This window comes from Phoca vitulina, unplaced genomic scaffold (genome assembly GCF_004348235.1).
Source record: "Phoca vitulina isolate PV1807 unplaced genomic scaffold, GSC_HSeal_1.0 scaffold2, whole genome shotgun sequence".
Lineage (NCBI taxonomy): Eukaryota > Metazoa > Chordata > Mammalia > Carnivora > Phocidae > Phoca > Phoca vitulina.
This window is the reverse complement of record NW_022589705.1, coordinates 91,993,212-92,020,014: the sequence shown is the minus strand read 5'-3', so window position 1 is coordinate 92,020,014 and position 26,803 is coordinate 91,993,212. Positions and strand designations below refer to the sequence as shown.

The following is a 26,803-nucleotide window of genomic DNA, read 5'->3' as shown; positions in this document are numbered from 1 at the left end:
CGATGGAGTCATGGTCTTGTGGGTCCAGAGCCCATGCTGTCGGCTGCTAGGCTGGGCCACATCACCCTGTGCTGATGAAGTGGCCTTAGGAAAGTTACTCGCCTTCTCTGGGCCTCTGTTTCCTGATGCAAAATGAGGATGAAAGGACTCCCCCCCCACCCGGGATTATTTGGTGAACAGGGCCACACGGCCCCCACCCTCTCAGGGCTCACACTTGGGTAGACCAGCCAGAGGCTAATCACAGAAACCATGCAGAATCCCACCGTCCTGAAAGCCCCGAGTGTGGGGAGAACGTGCCGCGTGGGCAGGAGCGCGGCGTAAACCACAGTGCTGATGTCACGGGGTGCGCGTGGTGTGGGAAGGAAGGAAGAGGAAACAGGCCGACCGGCTGACCGCTCTCCGTCCTCTCCTGCCCCTCCAGCCTCACGGGCCTGCTGATAAGGCCCGAGGTGCCCTGGGCCCCGAGCAACAGCACCTGCTGACCACCGCCCCCAGCTCCAGCAGCAGCTCCCTGGAGAGCTCAGCCAGCACCGCAGACGGGAGGGCGCCTGCCAGGACCCAGCCGCCGGCAGCAGGTGCGGAGAAGGCCAGTGGGTCCGGGGAGGCCCGCGCCAGCTCCAGCAGCTCAGGTGAGAGGCGGGAGCCCACCTGGCTTCCTTCCCCCTGCTTTCTGTTTCTTCCTGGTTTCTGTCTTGGCTGGCTCCTCCCGGGTCTCCCCTGCAGGGCCAGGCCTGAGCTCCCAGCAGGGCATCGGAACAGCTGCGTGACTACCCAGCCTCGTCTCCCTTCCCCCCCTCGGGTGCAACACGGAGCCACAAACCTCTTTCATTTCTCTGAACCCACCAAATCCTGCCCACCTTTGCCCATGAGGGTTCTTTCCCCAGGAACACCCTTCCTTCTAGGCAATCCCAGCTTGTCCTTTGAGTCCCCGATATCCAGGAAGGGAGTTTTCCTGTATGTTATAATATATAAATATATAATAATATTATATTATCACACAGTGATATATAATGTTATATGTTATATAATATGTAACACATATTATGTATTATATATTATGTATAATATATGTTATATGTTATATATAACATACACACACATATATACAATATGTATATTTTGTATATATATGTTATATAAATTATTACATAATATTAAATATTATAACATTCTCATATTAAAACCTATTATATTTTGCAGATGAGGACACTGAGGCCCAGAGAGGTTGAAGAGTTTGTTCAAGGGCACATAGCTAGTAAACAGAAGAGCCAGGAATACCCCCTGGGCTCTCAGGCTCCAGAGCCCTGGGTGGAAAGCTGGATGAATAAATGGGTGTCTTCAGGGCTCCACTCACTGTGGCCCGTTGCCCAGTCCCTTTGGGCCTGAGGCATCAGGATTGTGGGGACCTCGTGGGTTCTGGAGAAGCCGAGGCCCCATTTACACAGAATGCATTTTGCCCTGGGCCGGGTCTGTGATGGGGTCACCCGTGGTGAGAAGCTTCAGTGCCCACATTGGGGGGAGGCCCTGCCGGGGTCCCCCCAGAAAGCCTGAGGCTCCCTTGGGTATATCTTGTAGTGACAGGCTCCTTAATTCAGCCTCAGTTTCCTCGTCTGGAGATGAGCATGGCCTCTCCTTGGCAGGGCTACAACATCTTTTCCTACCTGTCACCTGCTTCTAGGACTGCTCCCTCCCTGACTGCCACCTGCACTGAGGTGCCCCACCTCTGTGTCCCCCGCTGTAGCCTGCCCTCATCATTCTGATGTCTTGTCGGTGTCCCCACCCCGGCCTGAGAGCTCCCCCAGGAAGGGACGTAGCCCGTGGTCCTAAACCTTTGTTGAATGAGTGAACGGAACTCCAAATATAAACTTTTGGTCTTTGTCCATCTCTGGGATTCATCTTTCTGCTTTCGTAGCCACATCTCTTCCACGGTCATCCTGGTGCGCCTTCCTCCGTGGCCCAGATGTGGACCCTTGACCATGGCTGCCCACCCCTTCTACCCTCCGCCCCCTGCTCTCTGTCCCACCCGACTCTCTGGTGTCACCTCTGCTCTCCCCCTCTCTCCTCCCACCCCAGCTCCTCTCTCTACTGTGGGAACACATGGCTGTGCCCCCTCGTGGTCCCCCATCCGTGGTCCGCCATCCGCCCCCGCAGTGTCTCATTCACCATGTGCAAAGGCCACGGTGACTGAGTGACATTTAGGTGCCGTGGGGGCTCAGGGTGGAAATTTCCTTCTGGCCCCATGAGTTCAGCCCTCCCTCCCTCGGCCTCTTTGGGGCTGTTCTGAGCAGAGCAGCTCGCTGGCTCCATCCTGCTTTCAGGCTTCCCTGGAGTTGGAAACAAACGTCCAGCCCTCTCCATGCACCCCAGATGCCACGCATGCCCCCCCACCCCAGATGGGGCAAGTCCCCCAGTGATAGCAGGAGCAGCTCTCCCTCTTAGAGGGGCTAGCGTGCATCCAGCCCCTTACACTTAGCTCCTCGGCTCATCCAGCATTCAGTCCCTCACCAACTAGTTAGGAAACGCAGGTGCCCACTGGACCGGGCGCGAAGGTGGGCATGAACCCGCCCCAGGCATCCTGGCCTCAGTGATGAGGCCAATCCATCACCCACCCCATTCTGGAATCCCAGATTTATGAAATCACAGAAGCAGCCCGGCGCGGAGGAAACAGTTGTTGCGAAGGAAGACAACGTCACGGTCAATGTTTCATCTCCATAAGGGAGCAATTTCCAAACCCTTTGATGTTGACTTGGTGGCCAGCAGATAAGGGGCCGCTGACGGAGGAGTCCGGCCTTTTCCTGGTTGGTCCGGCCAGGGCTGCCGAGGCTTCCTGCAGCTACGGGAAGGGAACTCCTCTTGGTTGCTTGACCAGTGTTCTGTAACGTATACTTCCTGTCTCTGCTCACTTCTCTGATTCTTTGCGGGGAGTGTGTTTGGTCCTCCGAGAACCTTCACCTGCTTTATATAACTGGCTCCTCCCATCTATGGGGTGAGTTGAGCTAGAAATTATTTGACAGATGAGGAAACGGACATGTGAAGGTTAAGTGACTTGCCCGAGGTTACATAGCAGAGCTAGGCTAGAACCATGGCCTCTATCTAGGCTCTTGGCCGGGCGCTCCTCTTGACCCTTTTGTCTTAATGTGTCTCGGGCAGCAGACAGACCAGGAAGACCTCCTCCACTCCAGGACCCCCCACCCCCACTCCCCACTGACCGCCCTCCCCCATCTTCTGTTCAGCAGAGCCTTCCTCTGGCGGCCATGGGACCCAGGTCAACGTCACCTGCATCGTGAATGTGTGCAGTGGTTCCGACCACGGTGCTCCGTGTGCCTCGCAGGCCAGCTACACGACGGGGGACGTGGACGCCAGCCCCTCCGACTCCCCAGATGATGAGCAGGTCCCCTTCTCCAAGGAAGAATGCCCTTTTCAGTCCCAGCCAGGGGCTCCAGAGACTCTGCTGGAGACCTCAGAGGACAAGCCCCTGCCCCTTGGTGTGCCTGACGCTGGGATGAAGTCCAGTTAGCCAGACTGGCATGAGTCGGGTCTCAGCCGAGGTGGGCTGTTCCTTGGTCCTTCTAGGCCCCCCACCCTGCAGGACTCTGGCTCTTTCTGAGCCACATTCCTTTCGTGGCCCCCACAGCCTCAGCCTTTCTTGTCTGCTGGCAGAAGGGCGAGGCGGGGAGAATGGTGGAAAACTGCTCTTGTCACGGTGTGCGTCCTTCTCAGAAGGCTAGCTGGACACGGCCGTGCTGGCCGGCCTGGAGCCAGCCCCTGCTGCTCTGAGAGCCGCCCCCCAGCTGGCCCTGTGAGCCCTTATTTTGTTTCTGATCGCTGGGCTCTACCCAGCTCAGGCTTCCTGGGAGGCCCCAGCATCCTGCCTTCCAGCGGGGCCTGCTGGGGAGGAGGGACGCTGCGTGAGTCATCCACGGAGAAGGGGCCGTGGAGAAAGGGGCAGTGCTTGAGCCTGAATGCTGAGACTACAGGATGGTCCCAGCGGGGGCCGGGCTGGGGTGGGGGGTGTCATTGATCGGATGGTTCTGTGCAGGGAGGGGGCGGCGATGGCAGCAGGGGTCCCCCCGCCCCCCGCTAGCTGGTACCACCTCCAGATCCATTCCTACCAGCTTCACCTCTTGCACAATGGTGGGAAAACCAGCGGGCCCAGCCAGCAGCCTGCGTGAGTCCTGTAGTCCGGGCAAGACGGCAAACCTCTAGCCGAAAATCTGCCAACTTTAACGTGGGGCAATTAAAAAACAAACAAAACAAAAAAAACACCACGTAGGCAAACAAGCCAACGAAACTACAAAGCCAAACTCAAGAGTGCGCTGTTCTCTGCTTTTGACCTTCACTCCAGTTTACCTACAGCTCGGGCCCCTCCTCCTTCCCTCCGGGTTTGGGGTGTCGTTGCGAGGCCACACCTCCTGTCAGGGAATTTCAGGAACTGGGGATGACTGAGGCCCTCAGCCGTCTCTCCTCCTACCTCAGCCTGGACCTTCCTCTGCCTCCCGAGGAGGTGCTCCTCTGCCCCTCAACCCCCACCCCCCGCCTGGAGTCCCAGGCCCCAGGGAAACCACGGGGCCACTTGGGTATTGTGTCTGCCGTGATCTCAAGTGGACGTGGGCTGCTGAGAGCCAGTCTCGTGTCCGTGTGTCTGTCGTGTGCTGCCGGTCTGGGTGGCCATGTTGCTGGGTTGAATGGCCTGCCCGAGGCAGCTGGAATCAGCAATTTTGTCAAGGATTCTTTTCCATTAAAGAGTCATTCCGCTTCCCCCAAACGCATGCCCGAGTCCTGCGGACCATGGACGAGTGCAGCCTGGACCGGCTTCTGGAAGAAAGAGGGGACTCCTGGAGAAGCCAGTTGGGTCCCAGGTACTTGGATCCCTTGTTGAAAATGTCCACTGGACTTGGACCTTGGCAGCTGACTTTTGGAGGGTAGGAGAGTCCAGCCTTTACCATGAAGAGAAAGTAAAAGCTTCCCTGAAATCAGGATTCGCTTGGAGTCAGGATGTCCCACGGCCTGGCCTGGCGGGGGTCTCCGCCTGCGGGCTCTGCCCGCATTGGACGCCGTGTGGCGATGGAGCGTGTCTGCCCCCTGGTGGAGCGCCCTGGGAGGACCTCAGCCTCACTGCTCTTCCCCAGGGCTGCTCTGGATTGGAAGGAGGCCCTTTCTGGATGTGGCCTCAGTTCCCAGGCTTGTGTTGATCCCAAGACAGATTTGTACTGTACATACTGGACAGCATTCCTGCTTCTAAATAAACCTCTCGTTTGTTTTACACATTGACTCCTGGCTCTGGCTTTGGGTCTGAGCTGGGGTTTGTCCGTGGTCCCACTTGCCGGCCACCAATGTGTAGGGGAAGATGGAGTCTTGGCCACTGGACTGGCTGGCCAGTGCTGTCCCTGGACTCCAGAAGCTCCCCAGAAGTACAGCTGCGCTTGCTGAGAGCCTGGCCACTCCCGCAGGCCCGGAATCACTCTCATCACAGGCCCTGTCACTCAGTGTCATCGGCTCCTGGGGTGAACTGGGGTCTCTGCAGATCTGCTTGTTCACATGCAGCCCCCCTCCTCACTTAGGGGAGTGAGACTCTGGCCTCCAGGAGCCTCCAGTCTGGTGACACCTGCGAGGCCCATCACAGCGTGCTCAGAGGAGCGTGGGGGTGGGGGGCAGCTCCGGGAGTACGGAGGAGGGCCCTGCGGGCACAGCCAGGGGATCGTTCCGGATGTGAGGGGCAGTTTTGCAGAACAACTGCAGGCAAAGGGAGTTCCTGTAAAGGCCAGGAGGGGGCGAGGCCCTGGCCCTTGAATTCACTCAGCCAGCCCCTGGGTCAGTCACCCCTTTTCCTGGGTCACAGTCACTCCCGCAGCACTACCCTCTTCATTCTTGGTGGTCTCCTGGACCCCCTCCCCTCCCATAGCCCTGCTCTCTACCCTACCCACTCCCTAGAGCAGGCTCGGCCAACTGCCGGTACAGAGCCACGTAGTACGGGTTTTAGACTTGGGCGCTCTGGCGGTCCCTATGACACCTACCCGACCCTGCTGCTGAGGCAGAACACAGACAGACAACCATCAAGGAATGAGGGTCTGGAGTGTTTTCCACACCACCCGGCAATTCCCCAGTTCTCCGTAGACACCGACGAGACGCCCTGCAAGATGCACTCCATTCTGATGCTCTCTACCCGGCGGGAGCACCGGACCCCACAGGTGAGGGGCTCAGTCCCACAAATCCCGCCCCCCACTTCAGACGCCAGTCACCAGTCCAAGTGGTCACCTGTGCTTCTGACGGATAGGCTGTAAATCAGAGGTTCCCATGACCCCCCTCCTTGGGTTCAGTTAATTTGCTAGAGCAGCCCACGGAACTCAGGAGACCAGTTTACTCATTAAATTACCGGTTTCTTACAAAGGCTGTAACTCGGACTCAGGAACGGCCAACTGGAAGAGATGCATAAGGCAAGGTTTCTGTGGGAATGGGCTGGAGCTTCCATGGCCCCCTGCGTCTGCCACCCTCCCAGCTCCTTCACGTGGTCACCAACGCGGAAGCCTGCCTGAACCCTGTCCTTTTGGGTCTTTATGGAGGCTTCATTACATGGGCACGGTTGATGAAATCATTGGCCATTGGTGATTGATTCAATCTCTAGCCCCTCTCCCCAGCCCAGAGGTAGAGGTGAGGGGTTCCTGCCTTCTGATCCCATGGTTGGTTTCCCTGGCAACCAGCCCCCACGCTCAGCGGCTTTCCTCCAGTCACCTTAGTAACATATACTCAGCTGTGGTTGAAAGGCGCTTGTCGTGAATAGCAAGACACTCCTTTGACCTTTATGGCTCAAGCTGTTTCCAGAACTGAGGGCACAAGGCCAAATATTGGAACAAAAGATGCTCCCATTGCTCTGATCACTTAGGAAATTTGAAGCATTTTAGGGGCTGTGAGTCAGAAACCTGACGAAGACCAAATACGTATTATAAACCACAATATTATAAACCACAATATCAGGAATGCCTAGGTGACTTAGATGGTTAAGTGTCTGCCTTCAGCTCGGGTTGTGATCCGGGGGTCCTGGGATCGAGCCCCGTGGTGGGCTTCCTGCTCAGGGGGGAGTCTACTTCTCCCTCTCCCTCTGCCTCTCCCCCAGCTTGTGCTCTCTCTGCCTATCTCTCTCTCAAATGAATAAATTAAAAAAAAATTTTTTTTTAAGATTTTATTTATTTGACAGAGAGAGACAGAGAAAGAGGGAACACAAGCAGGGGGAGTGGGAGAGGGAGAAGCAGGCTTCTGGCAGAGCAGGGAGCCTGATGCGGGGCTCGATCCCAGGACCCTGGGATCATGACCTGAGCCGAAGGCAGATGCTTAACAACTGAGCCACCCAGGTGCCCCAATAAAAAAAAAAAAAATCTTAAAAAAAAAAAAAAGAATTAAACCACAATATCAGAGGGGGTAAATTTGGAGCAACTGAGGGCAGCCACCTGCCTGATGGGGTAACCAGTCAAAATGGGCCACATACAGCCCCTCCTGCCTCTTTCTTTTTTAACCACGATGGAGCAAGTGGTTTGTGAAGCAGGGCCAGTGTGGGGTGAAGGGGGGGGGCATGGTGACTGTGATCCTTTTCTGTCCAATCTTCATGCCGTCATCATTGCTATGGGGTGCTCTGATGCACTAGCACAGAAGTCAAGACTTGGGGGCCCCCCAAAACCCATGTGTCCAGGTGTGACCACTTCCTGTGTGACCTGGGTGGGGGGGGTTAATTAACTTCTCTGTGCCTCAGCCTCCTGATCTGTTAAAATAGGATTAAAATCGTACTTCCCTCAGAGCGAGGGGTAACTTGAGTTACTGCCTGTAAAATGTTTAGAACGATGCCTGGCATGTAGTAAGTGCTCAGTAAACGTTAGTTGCTATTTTGTGTGTAGGTAGGTGCGGGGGATGCAAGAGGCCGGGACAGCTAAGGTCCTTGTCCAGAGCTGACACGTGAGGACGGACTGTGTAAAGGAATACATACAGGCCATTCTGGGTGACGGGAAGTGCTAAGAAAAAGAGAGCAGGGGCACCTGGGTGGCTCAGATGGTTAAGCGTCTGCCTTCGGCTCAGTGCATGATCCCAGGGTCCTGGGATCGAGCCCCGCATCGGGCTCCTTGCTCAGCGGGAAGCCTGCTTCTCCCTCTCCTTCTACTGCTCCCCCTGCTTGTGCTCTCTCGCTCTCTCTGTCAAATAAATAAATAAAATCTTTAAAAAAAAAAAAAAGAAAAAGAGAGCAGCAGCAGGGACAGAGGGGTGGGGGTGCTGCTGCTTGCGGGGTGGGCTGAGGAAAGCTGCTTTGAGGAGCCGTCGTTTGAGCAGAGGCCTTGGTGAAGGGAGGGCGGTACAGCCCTGGGACTCGGGTTGGGGCAGGACGTGAGGTTGTGAGGACGGCTTCAGAAGTCACTGGAAAGGATGTTGGGTTTTCTGTTCTGGTGCATAGGAGGGGTCCAGGGAGTGTGAGAAGTTCGTTAAGTTGCCTGGTCTAAGAGTTGGGAAATCAAGCTTCGATTTTTTTTTTTAAGATTTTATTTATTTTTAAAATTTTTATTCTTTTTAGATTTTATTTATTTATTTGAGAGAGAGAGAGAGAGTGAGAGAGAGCCTGAACAGGGTGAAGGGCAGAGGGAGAAGCAGACTTCCCGCCGAGCAGGGAGCCTGATGCGGGGCTCGATCCCAGGACTCTGGGATCATGACCTGAGCCGAAGGCAGACGCTTAACCGACTGAGCCACCCAGGCGCCCCAAGATTTTATTTATTTTATTTGAGAGAGAGAGAGCACAAGCAGGGAGAGTGGCAGGCAGAGGGAGAGGGACAACCCGACTTGCCACTGAACGCAGAGCCCAACACGGGGCTCGATCTCAGGACCCTGAGATCATGACCTGAGCTGAAACCAAGAGTCAGATGCTCTAACTGACTGTGTCACCCAGGCGCCCGATGAGCTTCAATTATTTTATCTCCATTATTGCCTTAGGAGATAGGCCAAGTACCCATTATCCCTGCTCTGCAGAGGAGGACACCTTGGGGCAGGGCCAGAGGTTTGATACTTATCTAGAGTCAAGTCGGGAGGACAGCCTGTTCCCTGTGGGAGGCTCTTGATAACCACCTCCTTAGAATTTCACAAGAAAGTCAACAAGGCCTGGGTTTAAAGGGCAAGTACTCTCTCTTTCTCCTGGGACAAAAGCCAGCAAGCAGGGCAGATCCAGGAAGCCAGGAGGTTGAGCTGAGAGGCTGCTTGGGGCAAAGCTAACAGTGAGGAGTCCCGGGATCATGTCCTAGCTTCCCGAGGCGCCTGCAGTGTGAACCTAAGTCAGCCTCTGTCCCTGCCGGGAGCTCAGAACCTCCATCTGTAAGATGAGGGGGCTGGCCCTGAGCTGTGGTCCGTCCTTGTCCTTCTTCCCACAGGGCTGTCTGCATTTTCTTCTTCTTTTTTTTTTTTTAATGATTTTATTTATTCATTTGAGAGTGCAAGAAAGAGAGAGCATGAGTGGGGTGAGGGGCAGAGGGAGAAGCAGACTCTCCACTGAGCAGGGACCCTGACGTGGGGCTCCATCCCGGGACCCCAGGAACATGACCTGAGCCAAAGGCAGACGCTTAACCGACTGAGTCACCCAGGCGCCCCAGTCTGTCTGCATTTTCACAAGAGACTCTGGACCCGGGCTGTCAAATATAGCCACTAGGCGTGTGTGGCTATTGAGACCTGAGTGTAGCTAGTCCAAACTGAGATGTGTGAACTACATCTCAATGCAGAATACCGAATTTTGAAGACTTAGTACAAAACATATATATATATATATATAAAATATCTCATTAGTAATTTTTATATTGATTGTGTATTGACATAATATTTTGGAGATGTTGCTAAATAAATTATTAACGTTCATTTTACCTATTTCTTTTCACTCTAATGTGGATACTAGAACAATTTGGAATTATGGATGTGAAATGCTTTGTAGTTCTACCAGATGGTTAAATGCCTTCAAGGTTCGATGAAATTAGTTTATAATTAAAATTGCACACACACCCCCAGGGGTGCCTGGGTGGTTCAGTGGGTTGAGCGTCTGACTCTGGATTTCGGCTCAAGTTGTGATCTTGGAATCGTGAGATTGAGCCCCAAGCCGGGCTCTGTGCTGGGCATGGAGCCTGCTTAGGATTCTCTCTCTACCTCTCCCTCTGTCCTTCCCCCGCCTCCTTATGCGCTCTCTCTCTCAAAAAAAATTGCAACTCCCCCGACCTCTGAGATCCCTACCTCCCCTATGGGACTCTTACAGTCCTTATCACCTGCTCCAATATTGTATAATTTATGTCTCTGTTAATTTATTGCTTACAGTCTGCTCCTCTTGCGAGAGCATGAGCTCCAGTAAGGCAGAGTTTTGCTATTTTGCTCAGTGATGTAGCCCCAAGTGCATGGAATAGTGCCAGGCACATAGTAGGTGCTCAATAAATGGTGAACGAATGGATGAATGTAGGCATAGGAAATATGGGGGTTCCGCTGTCACCAAATCTTCTAATTTTTCTAGAAAAGCTCCAAATACAGATTTTCATGTATAATCTCCAGCCTTTTAAAATATTTTATTTATTTATTTTGGAGAGAGTGCAAGCAAGGGAGCGAGGCAGAGGGAAAGGGAGAGAGAGAGAATCTCTCAAGAAGACTCCCCATTGACATGGAGCCTGACGTGGGGCTCGATCTTACAACTCCTAGGTCATGACCTGAGCCGAAATCAAGAGTCAGACTCCCAACTGACTGAGCCACCCAGGCGCCTTAATCTCCAGCTTTTTTTTTTTTTTTTTTTAAGATTTTATTAATTTTTCAGAGAGAGAGAGCGAGCACAAGCAGGGGAGTGGCAGGCAGAGGGAGAGAGAGAAGCAGGTTCCCTGCTGAGCAAGGAGCCCTATGTGGGACTCGATCCCAGGACCCGGGGATCATGACCTGAGCAGAAGGCAGACACTTAACCCACTAAGCCACCCAGGCGTCCCTCCAGCTTTTTTAAATGTTGTAATTCTAATTCTTTTAAAGCATTGTGCGGGCCAAAAGAAACATTTCTGTAGCATCCAGTCCTCTCTGGTCTAGAGGATTCTGGAGGCTGATACACACTAGGCTAGGTGAGGAACGGTCTATTGGAGGGAGTGCCAAGCAGGCCCCTCAAATCTGGCCTGTCCCAGAAAACTTGCCCCTTGTGGGCCAACGTGGATCTAAGGGTCTCTCGTGGGTGGTGATTAAGGACACCCCCAATCTCGTGCAGCCCCTCACCTGCAGTGTGTCTGGAGCCTGTAGCTTCAGCCGTCATAGCATGGGTGGGGACCAACGGAGGACTTTCCCTGTGGCCAACATAACCCTTCCTCTTGGCCAGGCCAACATTTGACCTCTCTGTCCCCTAGGTCCCCCCTAACAGCAATAAATTTTGCTCTAATGGTTGAAGACAGACAGCTCAGGGCAGTGGGCTGGTGCAGGAAGGGCTGGGGGCTGCATTGGAGGGGGCTGCAGGCTTGCAGCAGAGTCCGGACTCTCCTATGGTCTCTCTGCATGATCTTAAGTAAGTCCCTTCCCTTTTCTTGTCCTCGGTTTTCCCTTATGTACAGTGAGGGCTTGGAACCAGCTCTGCAACTCCAAACCCATCACCTGGGTGGCTGGGTCCCCCTGCAGACTCACTGAATTAGAATTCGGGAGGCGGGCGGGTCTTCTTATTGAGACCTCCCCTGACCACCAATCTAAAACGGTACCCTCCTCCTTCCTACCTTGTTCCCCTGTGTTATCTTCCTCTTCGGTGCCTATAACCATCTGGTTCACTCTATATTTTATGCTGATTTTGCTTTTTGCCACCCTCTCCTTCCCTGCTGGTATGTAAGTCCCATGAAGGCAGGGATTTTTTTTTTTTTCTCAGTACCAAATTTTTTTTTATTAATGTATTATTTGTTTCAGGGGTACAGGTCTGTGACTCATCAGTCTTAGACAATTCACAGCGCTCACCATAGCACATACCCTCCCCAGTGTCCATCACCCAGCCACCCCATCCTTCCCACCCCGCAAGGCACGGATTTTTTAAAAATATCACCTTTATTGAGGAATAATTGACAGAAAACACAATTTAGCAATTTTAAGTGCACACTTCAATGAATTGTGACGACTGTATACAGCCTTGTGACCCCCGCAACAATCAGGATATAGAAGTGACATCACCCCAAAAAGTTCCCTCATGCCCCTTTTATTTTAAAATTTTTTTCTTAAGTAATCTTTTTTTTTTTTTTTTAAGATTTTTTATTTATTCATTTGAGACACAGAGATACAGAGAGAGAGCATGACCAGGGGGAGAGGCAAAGGGAGAGGGAGAAGCAGACTCCCCACTGAGCCAAGAACCCGATGCGGGGCTCGATCCCAGGACCCCGGGATCATGACCTGAGCCGAAGGCAGATGCTTAACCATCTGAGCCACCCAGGCGCCCTCTTAAGGAATCTTTACACCCAACATGGGGCTTGAACTCACAACCCTGAGATCAGGAGTCACATGCTCTAACACTGAGCCAGCCAGGTGCCCCCCTTGTGCCTTTCCTTAGGCAGTGTCCTCCCTCCAGACCTGGTCCCTAGCAACCCTGATCTGCTTGTGCTGTTCTAGGTTGGTCTTTTCTGGAACATCATAGAAATGGAATCACTGCAGTGTGTGGTCTTTTGTGGTCTGGCTTTTTACACAAAGCTAATACTTTCGAGGTTCCTCCAAGACGGTGCCTGTACTAACAGTTTGTTCCTTTTTTACTACTGAGTAGTATTCTATTGTATGGGTACATGACAGTCTGTTTATCCATTCTACTGATGGGCATTTTGATTATTTCACTAACAGTCAAAATAGTTTTTGACTGCTATGAATAAAGCTGCTGTGAACATTCCTTTATGTCTTTGCATGCACCTGTGATTTCATTTCTCTTGGGTAAATATGTAGTAGGAGGATTCCTGTCTGGTAAATGTACCTTCACAGATTCCAAAGCGAGGGACCAAAGACTTCCAGTAATACTAGTTGAATGAATGGTGTCCTTGCATTTGCATTTTTAATAAACTCCCCAGGTATAGCCTGGTGTTTCTGTGCTAGAAGATCTGGACTCTGAGATCCTTCGGCTCTAACGGGCTCCTTCCCTTCTGCCTTCCATCTGTGGAGTCTGAGGTTTTATACCCAAACCTCAGCCCCTGAGTGGACCCAGGATTGAGATTCTGATAGGTTGTTCCCACCTCAGAGGAACTCAGGCCTTGCCAGGAATGTTCCACCCACAGTCACCTTCATTAGCTTAGCATTACGAGAGCTGATAATTATTATGGTAAATACACTATTGCAACCTTGCCATCATGCCTCCTTGATATCTTTTGACTTTTTATGAGCCTGAGGTCTTCTCCCTGTCCTTCTGGGGCTAAGGCAAGATGACGTGCTCATTTGCTCATTTATTCCTTCATTCATGTATAGCACCTTTAAATGAGTCTTTTCTGTGCTAGGCAATGTCTAGGTGCTGGAGAGGCATTTGTGAAAAAGATAAAATCACTGCTTTCAGGGAACTTTCAGGCTGGAGAAAGGTGACAAGGCAAGTATAAACAATTAAGGTAATTTCAAGTAACATTAAGGTCTGTGAAGAAAATACAACTGGGTGATGGTTGAAGGGAACTTTAGATAAAATGGCAGGGAAATGCTCTCTGAGGTGGAATATTTGAAACCAGAAGGAATTGACTGTAGGACTATACAAAGTTGCTCTCTAGCCACCAGCTACATAAGGTTATGGAGCACTTGAACTGTGGCTGGTTTGTATTGAGATGTGCTGTAAGTGTAAAAAACACACTCAATTTCAAAAACTTACTATAAAGAAACCCTAAAATATCTCATTGATTCTTTTTTTTTTTTTTTTTTTTTCTGTTGGCTACAGGTTGAGATGATCATATTTTGGACATACTGAATTAAATGAAATACATTATTTATTTTTACCTTTTTCTTCTTTAAAAACGTACCAAGTAGTAAATTAAAAATTACGATGTGTCTTGTATGTGTGGCTTGTATTATAGTTCTACTGGACGGCAGGGATCTCAGGGGGGAAAAGCATCCTAAGTAGAGAGAATGGCAAAAGCACAGGGTCCTGAGGTGGGAACTGAGGGATGCTGGGGGCAGTGAGCCAGAGAGAGTGGCAGAAATAGGAATGGACCAAATCCAGTAGGATCTTGGTGTTGATTCTGTAAGGAGGTGGATTTTAATTCAAGCATAAGGGGGAAGCCGTTTTAAGCAAGGAAGTGGCTTGGTCTGAATTATGTTTTAGCAGACCCCTGTGGCTACTGAGTGGGGAACCCACTGTGGGTGGGCCAGATGGAGGAAGAATCCTGGGTTCCAACACGGTCGAAGCCACACGAATCTGTGGCCCTGCCCTCCCCTGGGACTCAGTCTCCTCCCAGCCCGGTAGCCTACGGGGCTCCGTCGGCGGTTCTCCCGCTCCAGCGGCAGCATCCGCGGGCGGCCGCCGGCGGCAGGGGGCGCCTCCTCGATGACTCGGCGCTCGGCTGGCCAGGCTCCGGCGCGTCTCCCGCTCGATTGGTCGGGTCGGGGCGGGCCGGAGCGCCGCTGGCCAGCGCCATTGAGGAGCCGGGAGAGGAAGCGCCGCGCAGTGCCGGGCGAGGCGGGCGGCCCGGGACAGAGACAGGTACGGGCCGAGGCGGGGCGGCGCCGGGCGGCGGACAGGGTCGGAGACTGCAGGTGGGCCATGGGCACGTTGTCTGTCGCTCCGGCTCCGCTTCGGACCCGGGGCCCGGGCCTGCCTGAGGGGAGCGCGCCGCTGGGAGCCAGGCGTCCGGCCCTCTCGCTGTCTGAGCTCCTCCGGGGGCTCGGGGGCGTCCGCGCTCCCGACGGCCCCGAGCCCGCCGCCTTCATGGGGACCCCCCTGCATCCAAGCCCCCGCGGGCACCCCAGGGACTGACAGGCTGGGAGCTGCCTGGCTTCTCGGCACCCAGGCGGCGTCCTTGTCCTGGGAGTCCGAGTCCCCACCGGACCCGCCACCCTTTCCGGGGTCCGGCAGCCTGGTGCCGGGGGACTGGGGGCGGTGTCAACCCGCGTCTCCCCGCCTGAGCCGCGGTCTCGTGAGGGACCCCAGTGGTGTGCGAGCCCCCGTACCTCACACCCAAGAATGGGGGCGCTGGTCAGTTCTCCGGAGTGTTTTAACCACCCGCCAGCCTTCTGGGGTCACGGTCTGGGATGGGGACATCAGGCCTCAAACCAGTCTTTACCCCCGCTCCCCGGGGTCACGCCTAAGCTGAACCCCTGCTTTCAGGTGCGGGACCCCAGCCACCAGGCGCAGTTTCCTCCGGCCTTTATCTGGGAGGTGGGGTCTCCGTTCCCTGGAGCCCACCGGGTGGAGGAAGGGCTGTGGGACCCTCGCCTTCAGGGCAGTCCCATTCCTGTGGGGCCCGAGGCCTGGCACCCGCCCCCTCTGGTCCCTTATTCTCCCCGCCTCCCACAGCGCTCAGGCCCGGCCGGCTTGGGGAGCAGCGCCCTGGTCCCTTTGCCAGTCCTTCCTACTCCCGGCTTTGGCCGCCCCTCGAGGGAGGGGCCTGGCTCAAGGTCATGCCCGGCTGTCTGCCCGCCCATGGGCTGAGCACTGATCCCCAGTGTCACCTACCCCACCGATTAGGGGAGGTCAGGTGCGAATTAGTGCCAGGCGGCTGCCTGGAAGCCCTGGTGGACCCAAGTGTAAACACTTTGGGATTCTAGCCAGTCTGGGGGCCCTTCCTGACACCGGATTCCTTAAGGGAATCCTTGAAGTGGCTTCAAGCCTGGATTAGATGCTTAGCTGAGCTAATAGATTCTTTCCGGCTTGAGTCTTAATTTACTGACCAGGGCATTTACAGTTCTTCTCACCCCATCTTTTCCTTAATCTGTATTTTGCATTCTTCCACCTTCAGGGGAGGTAGGGTAGGGCCTGATCTTGTGTGCAGACTGACAGTTGTTTCCCTCTACTGGGAGAGTATTTGTAGTTGGCACTTCAGAGAGAGTTTGTTGGCATTTTAGGGGTGAAGTCAATGGCATTAACTTCAAAAATAAAGAGGACTCTGATTTTGGCTCCCTGCCCAAGTGTGTTTGGAGTCTACATAGTAATACTAGAATAAGTCAGGTTCACATTTTGTTTTCACAGATTTACTTGTTTGAAGTTATAATATACAAATGTTTCTTTTACCAGACTGTTAAACATTTTTTTTTTTTAAGAAATTTTTTTTTTTTTTTTTTTAAGATTTTATTTATTTATTCATGAGAGAGAGAGAGAGGCAGAGGGAGAAGCAGGCTCCCAAGGAGCGGGGAGCCCAATGCGGGACTCGATCCCAGGACCCTGAGATCATGACCTGAGCCGAAGGCAGACGCTTAACCATCTGAGCCACCCAGGCGCCCAAACATTTCTTATTTTTAAGAATTTGTTCTTGTAACCTCTCCTTTAAATAAATGTATCCAGTAATCTCTAGCAAATTCTTAGTTTTACACAAAATATGGCTTAAAAAAATCTTTGGAAAGAAATCAGTATTTCATCAAATGCTGTTTATTTACTTGTTTATTTTTACTGTCACTGATAGCAAATAAAAATGAATCTTGCTGGAAGTGCAAGACACTGTTGACAAAAGTTGGTCTCTCCTGGAGGTTCAGTTAACTCTTACAGGGCCTTGTGTTTTGGGTCTTTGTTGGGTGGTAGCCTTTCATTTGGAATAAGTGTATCTTCTGGCACTAAGATGAATCACTGGGGGTGGGGCAGAGTGCCTGAAAAGGATCCTGAAAGGGCTGGTTCCAAGTGGGACACATGCCATAGCAAATCTGGAGTGTCCAGCATGGTGGGCTGGTGTCTGATGTGCTTGGCTCAGAGCAAGATTTGGAACTCACAGTTCTAACTGGGATCTGCCAGCTAGCTGAGCAATTTCAGAACACATTTAAACTTTCATGTCTCAAGTTCCCTCACGTTAACTTTTTACAATACTAAAAGTAACCTGTATATTTTTTGCAGTGCTAATAAACACAGTTTTCTTATAGGTAATGGTAAAGCAGTACTGAATGTAAATACTGTAGCTGGAACGAGAGGATTTCTTGTATTTGTATTACTGACTAAGATAGTTCATTGTATCAGCATCATCTGGTACCTGGGTTCCTGTAATGCAGTTCCAGAACATTTAAGAAGAGTGATAAACCCCCGCCTTCTCCCTTTCATTTATGCTATTTTATGAATGATCTTGATGGACAAATTTGCACAATTGAATTAGGGAAGGCTTAAAGAGGATCATTGTAGAGTATGAAGTTCATTGAAATCTCTTAGGACATTTTTGCCTTAATCTAGGACAGGGTTTTTCTTTCTTTCTTTCTTTTTTTTTTTTTAAGGACAGGGTTTTTCAACATCGGCCCTGTTGACATTTGGGCTGGATGATTCTTTGCCATGGAGGAGCTGTCTTGTGCATTGTAGGATGTTTAGCTGTTTCCATGGTCTCTACTCACAAGATATCGGTAGCAGCCCCCAGTCATGATAATAAAAAATGTGTCTAGACATTGCCCAGTTACACTTGGATGAGAACCTCTGACCAGGACAGTCTAATGCCAAGGTGAATTACTAAAGGCAAGCAGTTTAACGATCAGTTACATCGAAAGGATAGACAACTTGGAATTATAGGTATGTTTTGGTATATTTTAAGTGACCATTCCTTGTAGCTGTGTCAGAACGTAGATGTGTTAGTTTGATCCTCTGCTAACAAGGCATCTACAGTGCTGGTCACCCCATCTTTTCTTAAATCTGTGCTTTGCATTCATCCACCTTTAGGAAAGGTAGAGTAGGAAATCAGCTTAGAAAAGCATCTGGTTTTCTGTTGATTTCCTTTTTTTTTCCTTTTTCTTTCATAGATTCTTCTATGACCATGAGAGAGAGAGAAGTAAAGAATGATCCATGATTTTTAAACACCTTATCTTGAGGATATAGTCATGTTGGAAGGTCTTGTAGCCTGGGTTCTCAATACCTATCTGGGAAAATACGTCAATAACCTGAACACTGATCAGCTGTCTGTTGCACTTCTGAAAGGTGAGTACACGTATCTCTTTTTGGTAAAGAATTTCAATTTTTTTAATATTCATTTTGTTGTACTGGGAATAGTAAAACATAATGCCCAGATGGCTTTGTACTAAGTATGTGTAAAAGGAAATATGTTCTCCCCCATGACGCTGATTATTATTACAGGGTAACTTAAGTATGTAGCTGTATTGCTGTGGATTTTAGGGAACTATTAAATATTAAAGAGAAAAAGACTGTACTGCTGGTGACTGTGCTGTATCCCAGTTAATTTTTTAGCTTTATGAAGCTTTATGGAGGTGGCCATGATGTAATGACAGTGGCACTGGCTTTGGCTTCAAATCCTGTTGTGTTACTCATTAGCTACGTGAACAAGCGATTGAAATTCCGAGCCTTAGTTTCTTTAGAAAAAGCAGGTAAGGGGCACCTGGGTGCCTCAGTCGTTAAGCGTCTGCCTTTGGCTCAGGTCATGATCCCAGGGTCGTGGGATCGAGCCCCACGTTGGGCTCCCTGCTCAGTGGGGAGTCTGCTTCTCCCTCTCCCTCTGCCTCTCCCCCTACTCATGCTCTCTCTCACTCTCTCTCTCAAATAAATAAATAAAATCTTAGGGATGCCTAGGTGGCTCAGTCCTTAAGCGTCTGCCTTCGGCTCAGGTCATGATCCCGGGGTCCTGGGATTGAACCCCGCGTCGGGCTCCCTGCTCGGCGGGAAGCCTGCTTCTCCCTCTCCCACTCCCCCTGCTTGTGTTCCCTCTTCCACTGTGTCTCTCTCTGTCAAATAAATAAAAAATAAAATCTTTAAAAAAAAAAAAAAAAAGCTTTTAAAAATAAATAAATAAAAAAAATCTTAAAATAAATAAATAAAATCTTAAAGGAAAAAAAAAAAAAGAAAAAGCGGATAATATACCTCTCCAGGGTTGCTGTAAGGCTCAAATGGATCAAATGGAATGACATTTAAAGCTCCTGTCCTGCTGGTGTATAAGAGACACCAAGTTGAAGCTTTAAAATATGTTACCGTGGGGTCTTTGATAGAATAAAGCTTGAGACACTTTAGCCTTTAGAGGCCTATCCTTGGTAAATGCCTGTACGTGATTTAATGCAGTGCAGGGAACTGGTGTGAGGATTGGAAAACCGCTTTTTTTTTTTTTTCCTTCTCCTTGTTTTAATGTGAGTTCTCTTTGCTCAACTCAAAATGGAATGCTTGAACAAATCTAGAGAAAGGAGGTAGTCTGCAAGCATGTAGCAGCCCAGAAAATGGAAAGGAGATCTCAGCTACGGCTGGAAGCTCACCTTCCTGGGGGTGTGGGTTTTGGCAAGTAGAGCAGGACAGGTTAGTGGAGGTGGCACTGGTACAGGTTGTGGTGGGGTCTGTGAGAACAGGGGGCCCATGGCTCACTTGTCCCCAGAAATATTGAGGTTTTTCTGACCCATCTAAACCAGTAAAAGGGTTGTGGCAGCCATAGGCTGTAGGGAGCTCTCCGCTCGCCCCTCCAACTCTCCTCCTTTCAGTGGAAACAGAAGTAGGTTTTTCTTCATCTCTAACTTCTGTCCTGACCTTTCCCTCCTGTCCTTAGAAGGGAGCTGCTAAGTGCGAGGTGAAAGCGACCCGTCTGCCAGGGAAGAGGATGTGTTCAAGGGACGAAGGTAGTGTCACGGTTACCTGTTTGGTCCCTTACTGAAGTTCCCATACGTGCTGTGACGCTACCCAGGTCGCACAGGGCAGGTGTCAGGGCCGGTGTCAGGGCCGAGAAAGGGACCTGCAGGCCATAACCTTGTTAATGAAAGAGCTAGCTCTTTCAAGAGTGAGATGGTAAGAGGATGTTTACCAAAGAAATGAATAAATAGAAATTTGTGTTATCCGATATATCATGGACTCTATACTAAACAGATTTCTAATCTGTTTTAGAATATATCTCATAATGACAACTGTGTGTATCTCTCTGATGCTTCAAAGTGCTTTTCTGTGCTTCCTGTTTAAAAAATACTCTCTTTGCAGAATAGAAAAATAACTTTTCTTTCATAGCCAGTGTTAGTGTGGTGCCCCATCCTTATGGATTCAAAGCATACCACAGTGCTTGGCCAGGAAAGCGTTGGAGCAGTGAACATTGCAGTTACAGTTAAAGCAGTGTTGGAGGCAGAGGGTCCTGTATAGGAATGAGAAAGTTATTTCAGTCCAGCTGCAGATATTTAGTGTCTGAGATGCTCTGGGAGATGCCAAGGAGATGGGGATAGTGGTCAAGAGTATGAATTTTATAGCCAGACTGTTTTTTTGTTTGTTTGTTTGTTTTACAGAAAGAGAGAGAAAGAGAAAGCAGGGGTGGTGGTGGTGGTGGTCGTGGTGCAGAGGGTGAGAGGATCTTAAGCAGGCTCAACAACCAGTGCAGAGCCCAACTTGGGGCTTGATCTCATGACCCTGAGATCATGACCTGAGCCGAAATCAAAGAGTCAGAGGCTTAACTGACTGAGCCACCCAGGTGGCCTAGTCAGACTGGTTTTGAATCCCATTTACCATTAACTTGGGCAGATTATTCCAGTTCTTCATGAATTCTCAAATTCTTCCTTTCTGCAAGTTGGAGAGAATATTAACTGTCTCATAAGGTTCTGAGGACTAGAATTAATGTAGGTCAGAGAGCTTAGAACCGTTCTGGGCAGATAGTGGGCCCTCAGTCAGTCATCATCCCCCATTGTCATGATCATCAGCATATGATTGGCTTGGGTTGGACTTCAGGGGTGCACACATACTAAAAGTAATAAAAACGCAAAATAGCATACAAGTAGTCAAAGGAGAGAGAACTTGTATATGATTTCATTTGTTCAGTCTCTCAGCAAACACCATTGAGCGCCTGCTTTGGGTATGGCTCTGTGTTAGGGACTGATAACAAAAAAGGGGGGACAGTAGAAGATAGCAGGAGCTCAGGCATAGGGTCTGAGCCTGGTCTCACCACTTAACAGCTGTTTGTGACTGTGAGCAAGTTACTGAAGCCTCCTCTTGCCACTTGAGATCAGACAGACCTGGTACGAACTCTAGGACTACCACCTATCAGCTCAGTGACTTTTTATTTTTTTGGAAGATTATTTATTTATTTATTTATTTGACAGAGAGAGAGAGAGAGAGCACAAGCAGGGGGAGCAGCAGAGGGAGCTGCAGGGGAGAGGGAGAAGCAGACTCCCTGCTGAGCAGGGAGCCTGATACGGGGCTCGATCCCAGGACCCCGGGATCATGACCTGAGCAGAAGGCAGACGCTTAACTGACTGAGCCACCCGGGCATCCTACCTCTGTGATTTTTAAGCAGATTGCTTACCTCTACACCTAATTTTCCTCACCTCAGAGTGGAGAAGATAATAGTATTTCCTCATGTTATTGAGAGGCTTAGATGAGATGATGGAGATAAAGTGCTCAGCACTAGTACGATCTCACTAAATGATTGCTGTTCCTATTACTCTACCTCGGTAGTCCCTGCCCTCGGACACCTCTTAACTTGTTAGTCATGCCAGGGGGTATATATTGTTCCACTAGAGTTGCGGGCACAGTGCAGGGCGGGGGGAGGTGCAAAGCAGGGGAGTCATTCACGCTGTTGGGAGAACTCTGGGGAGGCTATGATGGAGGGAGCTGAGCAGGAGTTTGGCAGGCGGCGCGGGGCAGGTCACCATGTTCCAGGTGGAGTGCAGCTTGTGAGTACAGGCAGAGGGCAGAAAACTCGTAGGGCATGTTCGGGATGGTTTGGGGCCAGAAGATAGCAGCTGCCGGTGTCACGTCAGGGGGCCTGAACCTCGGGCTGCAGGCCTATCTATATTTGTGGCCCAGCACTTAGGGCCCCCCTCCTTTTTGTTCCTATCAGCTCTGCACCTCAGGCTGGCTTTCTAAGTGATGCAGAACCACGGGAAGAGAGGTCAGCAGTCATCAGTGCTGACCGAAAAGCCACCAGCCTCTAGATGTACCCCAGTTCTAGGGACTTTGCTTCTTGCTCGGCTAAGCTGAAGCATTTTGGGAGGAGACGTCCAGGAATAAGCCTGCACGTTATCTGCCTGGAAAGAAACGAAGAGCGTTATCATTTATAAAGTCCTCACCTACTCTGGGTCCCTTGAGGGACCTTTCCCAGCAGGGCCTGGTGTGGGTGCATATTTGAGTGGGTGGGGAATCAGCGAGCCTTCCGTCCGGAACCACCGACTGACCGGCCGCTGCTGCTTGTTTCTGATGTGCTGGAGGCTGCCCTTTCTTTTCGTCCTTTCCCCAGCTTCTTCTCCTTCCTAGAGCACCTCTTTCGCTCCCCGCACTTCAGCATTAATTTTCCCCGGTGTGGGCTGCCTACTGTTCCTTCCACTTCCCCAAGGTGCACAGCAGCCAAGGAAACCTAGTGCTGTCTGCCTTTGTGACGAATTTGGGTATTGAAAAATAGGGCAAATGATTCAAATTGCAAATGATGCTTTTCAAAAGAAGAAACCATATGCTTTCCCCCTTTAAGTCAGTTTCAATTGTTGAGGAACATGTTTCATGTCCCACCCCCCCCCATGATCATTTACTCCCCAAATGTGGAAATAGAGTTGTTTCTGGGCTCTCGGGTGTTATTAACGTCTCCTTTTGGTTAGTCTTAAGCTATGGGAGGACCCACATGGGGACACATGTTCCTGCAAACGTCTAAAACATAAGCTGGTTGCATTTGCTCAGCATCTGCCAAGCTGCTAGATTTGAATATTTTAGAAGCCAATTACCCACAAGTCTTGAACAGTCATTTAAAGGAAAAAAATAATTGTTTCTTGTATTAGTTTGTCTTTGGCTGGCTTGCCTCTCTTCTGAGTTCCTGTACCAGTGGTTCCTGGGTGGTTGTCTGTACTCCCTGTTCTCAGAAATTGCCTTAAGTTGTGCAAACAGTTTTGTAGAATTATGGCTGTCTCCTCTGCCCTTTAGGATGGGGACCCTGCCTTCTCTTTTCATATTCCCAGTGGCCAGCACAATGCCTGCTAGAGGTTGGGGAGTGGTATGTCAGTGTGGACGCATGACTTCCACAGCTGGGAGAGTGAGAGCGAGGCAGAGAGCCTTGGCCGTTCAGAGACATCTCGAACCTCTAGGTTTAAGTTCTGTAAAAGCTGGATCTGAAAAGGACCTTCAGCGGTGGTTTGTTCTTTGCTTTCGGACAGGTGATTAAGCCTGCAAGTGTAGATGTGGAGCAGAACTGGTCTCTCCAAAAGGGAGAGTAGAATTCCTTTTTTTTATTTTTTAAATTTTTTTTTTTTAAAGATTTTTTTTTTTTTTTATTTGAGAGAGAGAGTGAGAGAGAGAGAGCACAAGAGGGGGGAGTGGGAGAGGGAGAAGCAGACTCCCCGCCAAGCAGGGAGCCCGATGCGGGACTCGATCCCGGGACTCCAGGATTATGACCTGTGCCGAAGGCAGTCGCTTAACCAACTGAGCCACCCAGGCGCCCAAGAGTAGAATTCCTTTTGATGACCAATTTTACTGAACTCTTCATGGGCTCTCAGATGTTGCGTGCAGTAGACCCATTTGTTGGGGGGTGGGTGGGTTGCCGGAGCTTGTTAAAAATTGCAAATTTCTGTGTTTCAATCCCAGCGATGTCTCGCAGGGGGCCCTGGAGACTGCATTTCTTTCCAGCTGACTCAGATGTTAATGGTCGTCTAGTGAATATTCACCTAAACTAGGGGTCTGCAAACTGGCTAGCGGACCAAATCCAAACTGAGAATGGCTTTTATATTTTTAAAGCCTTGTAAAAAAAAAAAAAAAAACCAGAGAATATACAACAGATACCATAAAGCTTGAAATATGTACTGTCTGGTTTATTATAGAAAAAGATTCCTGCCTACACCCTTCACCTGCTGGTGAGCTTCAGCTGTCAGAGTGGGATGGTCAGGAAGCTAGTGTAGACAGAGTACACAGGCTGGTCGCAGTGCTGCTCCTGGCTTTTTCTGGCCGGGCTGAGCTGTAAAACTTGCCCTTTAACCTTCCAAGATCTGCACACAGTAGGTGCCTACTGCCTGTGTTGGGTGAACATTTCATGCTATTGTTTTTATTTTTCAGGTGCTGTTGAGTTGGAAAATTTGCCCTTAAAGAAAGATGCCTTGAAAGAACTGGAATTGCCGTTTGAAGTCAAAGCTGGTGTGTGGAACTCTGCAGGAGAGGGAGGCAGTCTTCCACTGCTTCTTCCACTGCTTGGGACAGGAAAACCCAGAGCCCTTGGGTTTGGCTCTGTTTGAGCAGGAAGAGGCAGGATAGGAAATAGGGGGTTTAGATCAGTCCTTGAGCGTGGCCTTTTCTGTCAGGATGACCTTGGGGCAGCAGTGGGGAGGTCAGGTGTTTCCCAGACCCACTGAATCAGAACCAAGGGAGTGTCATTGAACCTGTATGTTTCATAAGCACCACAGGTGATTCTTAACGTTTCCTGAAGTGTGAGAACTTCTGTCCTAGATACAGGGGTGGGGGGGGTGGGGGGGTGGTCTTATTTTGGGGAATTCATAATATTACTGAGAGATAGTTTATTGAATGAAAGGTGGGCTCTGGAACAGTGTGCTGGGGCGTATATTCCATATCTGCCGTCACACCCCAAGGCGGTGTGGCCTTGGGGAAGTTCCCTCACTGCTCTGTGTGTTTCTCAGTCTTTAAGAGGAGGTGATAATCATTGTACCTATATCAGAGGGTTGTGGAGAGGAATACATGAGTTAATGCATTAAAATTACTCGAACAATGCCTAGCACACTCAGTAGAGGTTTGCAGTTATGATAGGAGTTCTGCAGTTACTAGATTTGGTGAGGAAACAAGAATTGTCCTGGAATAAAAATATTCTTTGTTGGGGTGCTCGGCTGGCTCAGTCAGTGGAGCCTGCTACTCTTGATCTCGGGGTTGTGAGTTCGAGCCCCATGTTGGGTGTAAAGATTACTTAAAAATAAAGTCTTAAAATTCCTTGTTAAATGACCGTGTATAAAATTAGTCCCTATTCAGACACCCCATCATCATTCAATAATACCTGTTGATGTCAGTCTTTCCATTATTTTTGGGTACTTATATTACAGTACAATGCAAGTACAATGCAAATCAGTTGCTAGGTGGAGTAGGATAGAAATCTTGCAAAAGATTTAGGCTTTCTTGAAGTCAGTTCAAGTGATGGGTGAACTGCCAGGATCACAGGCAAAGACACTGACAAATTAGAATCTGAAAGAAGCTCAGAAATGATGATACTGAGGGTACTTCCAAAGATTATTATTTGAATATCAAAGGATTAGGAGAGGCTCTTGGGGAACACTGATGAAGTTTCTTAATATTTTTGCAAAAATGCCTCTATTTGTACTTGTTCCGCAAAAATTAAATGAAATGTAACAGAGGTTATATTTTGCTGTCACCTAATTTATCAAACATGCCTCTTCCCCCAATAATTTAGGTTAGAATTGCAACTGCGCACCAATTATTATTAAACTCTTTGTGGTGAAAATTTGTATTCGGTTTCAGTTATAATATAAACTATTAAATAGGGGCGCCTGGGTGGCTCAGTCGTTAAGCGTCTGCCTTCGGCTCAGGTCATGATCCCAGGGTCCTGGGATCGAGCCCCGCATCGGGCTCCCTGCTCAGCGGGGAGTCTGCTTCTCCCTCTCCCTCTCCCCCTGCTTGTGTTCCCTCTCTCGCTGTGTCTCTCTCTGTCAAATAAATAAATAAAAATCTTAAAAAAAAAAAAATATATATATAAACTATTAAATAGAAAATCTTACTTTAAGTTTTCTAGATAAAATTCAAATTAAAATGTTCTTTGATTATTTGTTGCCACATTTCTTAATTTATTACTGGATTACACAGTCGATCACTTGGTGTTAATATTCTCTTATCTTCAACAGATCAATTCCACTTGAATTCTAGATCTTAGAGGGTAGCAATTGATAACATGTTTTTCTTTCAGAGGGAACATATTAGTTGGGCCATGTGGATCTTCAAGAGATCCTTTAGGACAGTTCAGATAGTCTTATGCATTATTCTTTAGTGGTGACTTGCCTCTTATTAATTGAATTTAAAGAAGACCTGTGTCCTGGGAGCCTCGGCTAGAACTGGTAGGACTTGGGAAATCAGTATCATGGTTCTAGCAGGTTTCTCATCAGTCCGGGTTCTCATGAAGAATCAGGATTCTTCCTTGATAGAGTGCCACAGTAGTTCTGTGACCCATGTTTCAGTTGGTATGTTCAAGACTGGACATGCTGTAAGTAAGTCCAGTAACTCCCAAGAAGTGCTTCTCAGCCAGCCCACGAATAACAAACAAGAAATGAGTTTTGTGCTCACGGGCTTGTGCAGGTGCCGTGGGGAGAAAGACACCCCAAGGAAGTTTAAGATGTAGTTCAGTTGGGGAAGAGGCACCTCGTGGAGGAGGGCTGTTGCATTTGATAGGGCCAAGTCACACTGGGCTTTTTCTTTTTTAAAGATTTTATTTGAGAGAGAGAGAGAAATAGCAACAGAGAGCACAAGCAGGGAAGGAGAGGGAAGCAGGCTCCCCGCCGAGCAGGGGGCCTGACACGGGGCTCGATCCCAGGACCCCGGCATCATGACCTGAGTCAAAGGCAGATGCTTAACCTAACACTGAGCCACCAGGTGCCTCCACCCTGGGCTTTTGCATCTTTTACTTTATTGTGCCTCGTTCTTAGAGATCTCAGCCTACTAACTTTCTGTTTCCCATGTACGAGAACCTGCTGCCTGTTTTCTTAGATTAAAAACTAAATGGTAAAAGTTCTTATGCTTCTTATACAAAACTAAAAGAATACAGAAAAATAGAAGTAAAAATGTGTATCAGCACTTGAC

At 49.7% G+C, this 26,803-nt stretch overlaps 2 protein-coding genes across 7 annotated transcripts in view; both read left to right on the top strand.

Moving 5' to 3' along the window:
* The window catches only part of TNFRSF1B (TNF receptor superfamily member 1B), a 32,862-nt gene extending 27,597 nt beyond the window's left edge, over positions 1–5,265 (top strand). The window contains exons 9-10 of one of the 2 annotated variants that reach the window (XM_032393421.1): positions 422–629; positions 3,237–5,265. In XM_032393421.1, the coding sequence (XP_032249312.1) occupies positions 422–629; positions 3,237–3,517 (489 nt within the window). In that variant the 3' untranslated portion in view covers positions 3,518–5,265. Of the gene's footprint in view, positions 1–421; positions 630–3,233 lie in introns of both variants that reach the window. The other variant, XM_032393413.1, reaches the window with a different exon arrangement.
* A 9,271-nt stretch (positions 5,266–14,536) lies between these two features.
* VPS13D (vacuolar protein sorting 13 homolog D) overlaps positions 14,537–26,803 on the top strand; it is a 248,115-nt gene continuing 235,848 nt past the window's right edge. For all 5 annotated transcript variants that reach the window (XM_032393384.1, XM_032393396.1, XM_032393388.1 and 2 more), the window contains exons 1-3: positions 14,537–14,644; positions 17,863–18,037; positions 24,053–24,130. In XM_032393384.1, the coding sequence (XP_032249275.1) occupies positions 17,941–18,037; positions 24,053–24,130 (175 nt within the window). In that variant the 5' untranslated portion in view covers positions 14,537–14,644; positions 17,863–17,940. The remainder of the gene's footprint in view (positions 14,645–17,862; positions 18,038–24,052; positions 24,131–26,803) is intronic.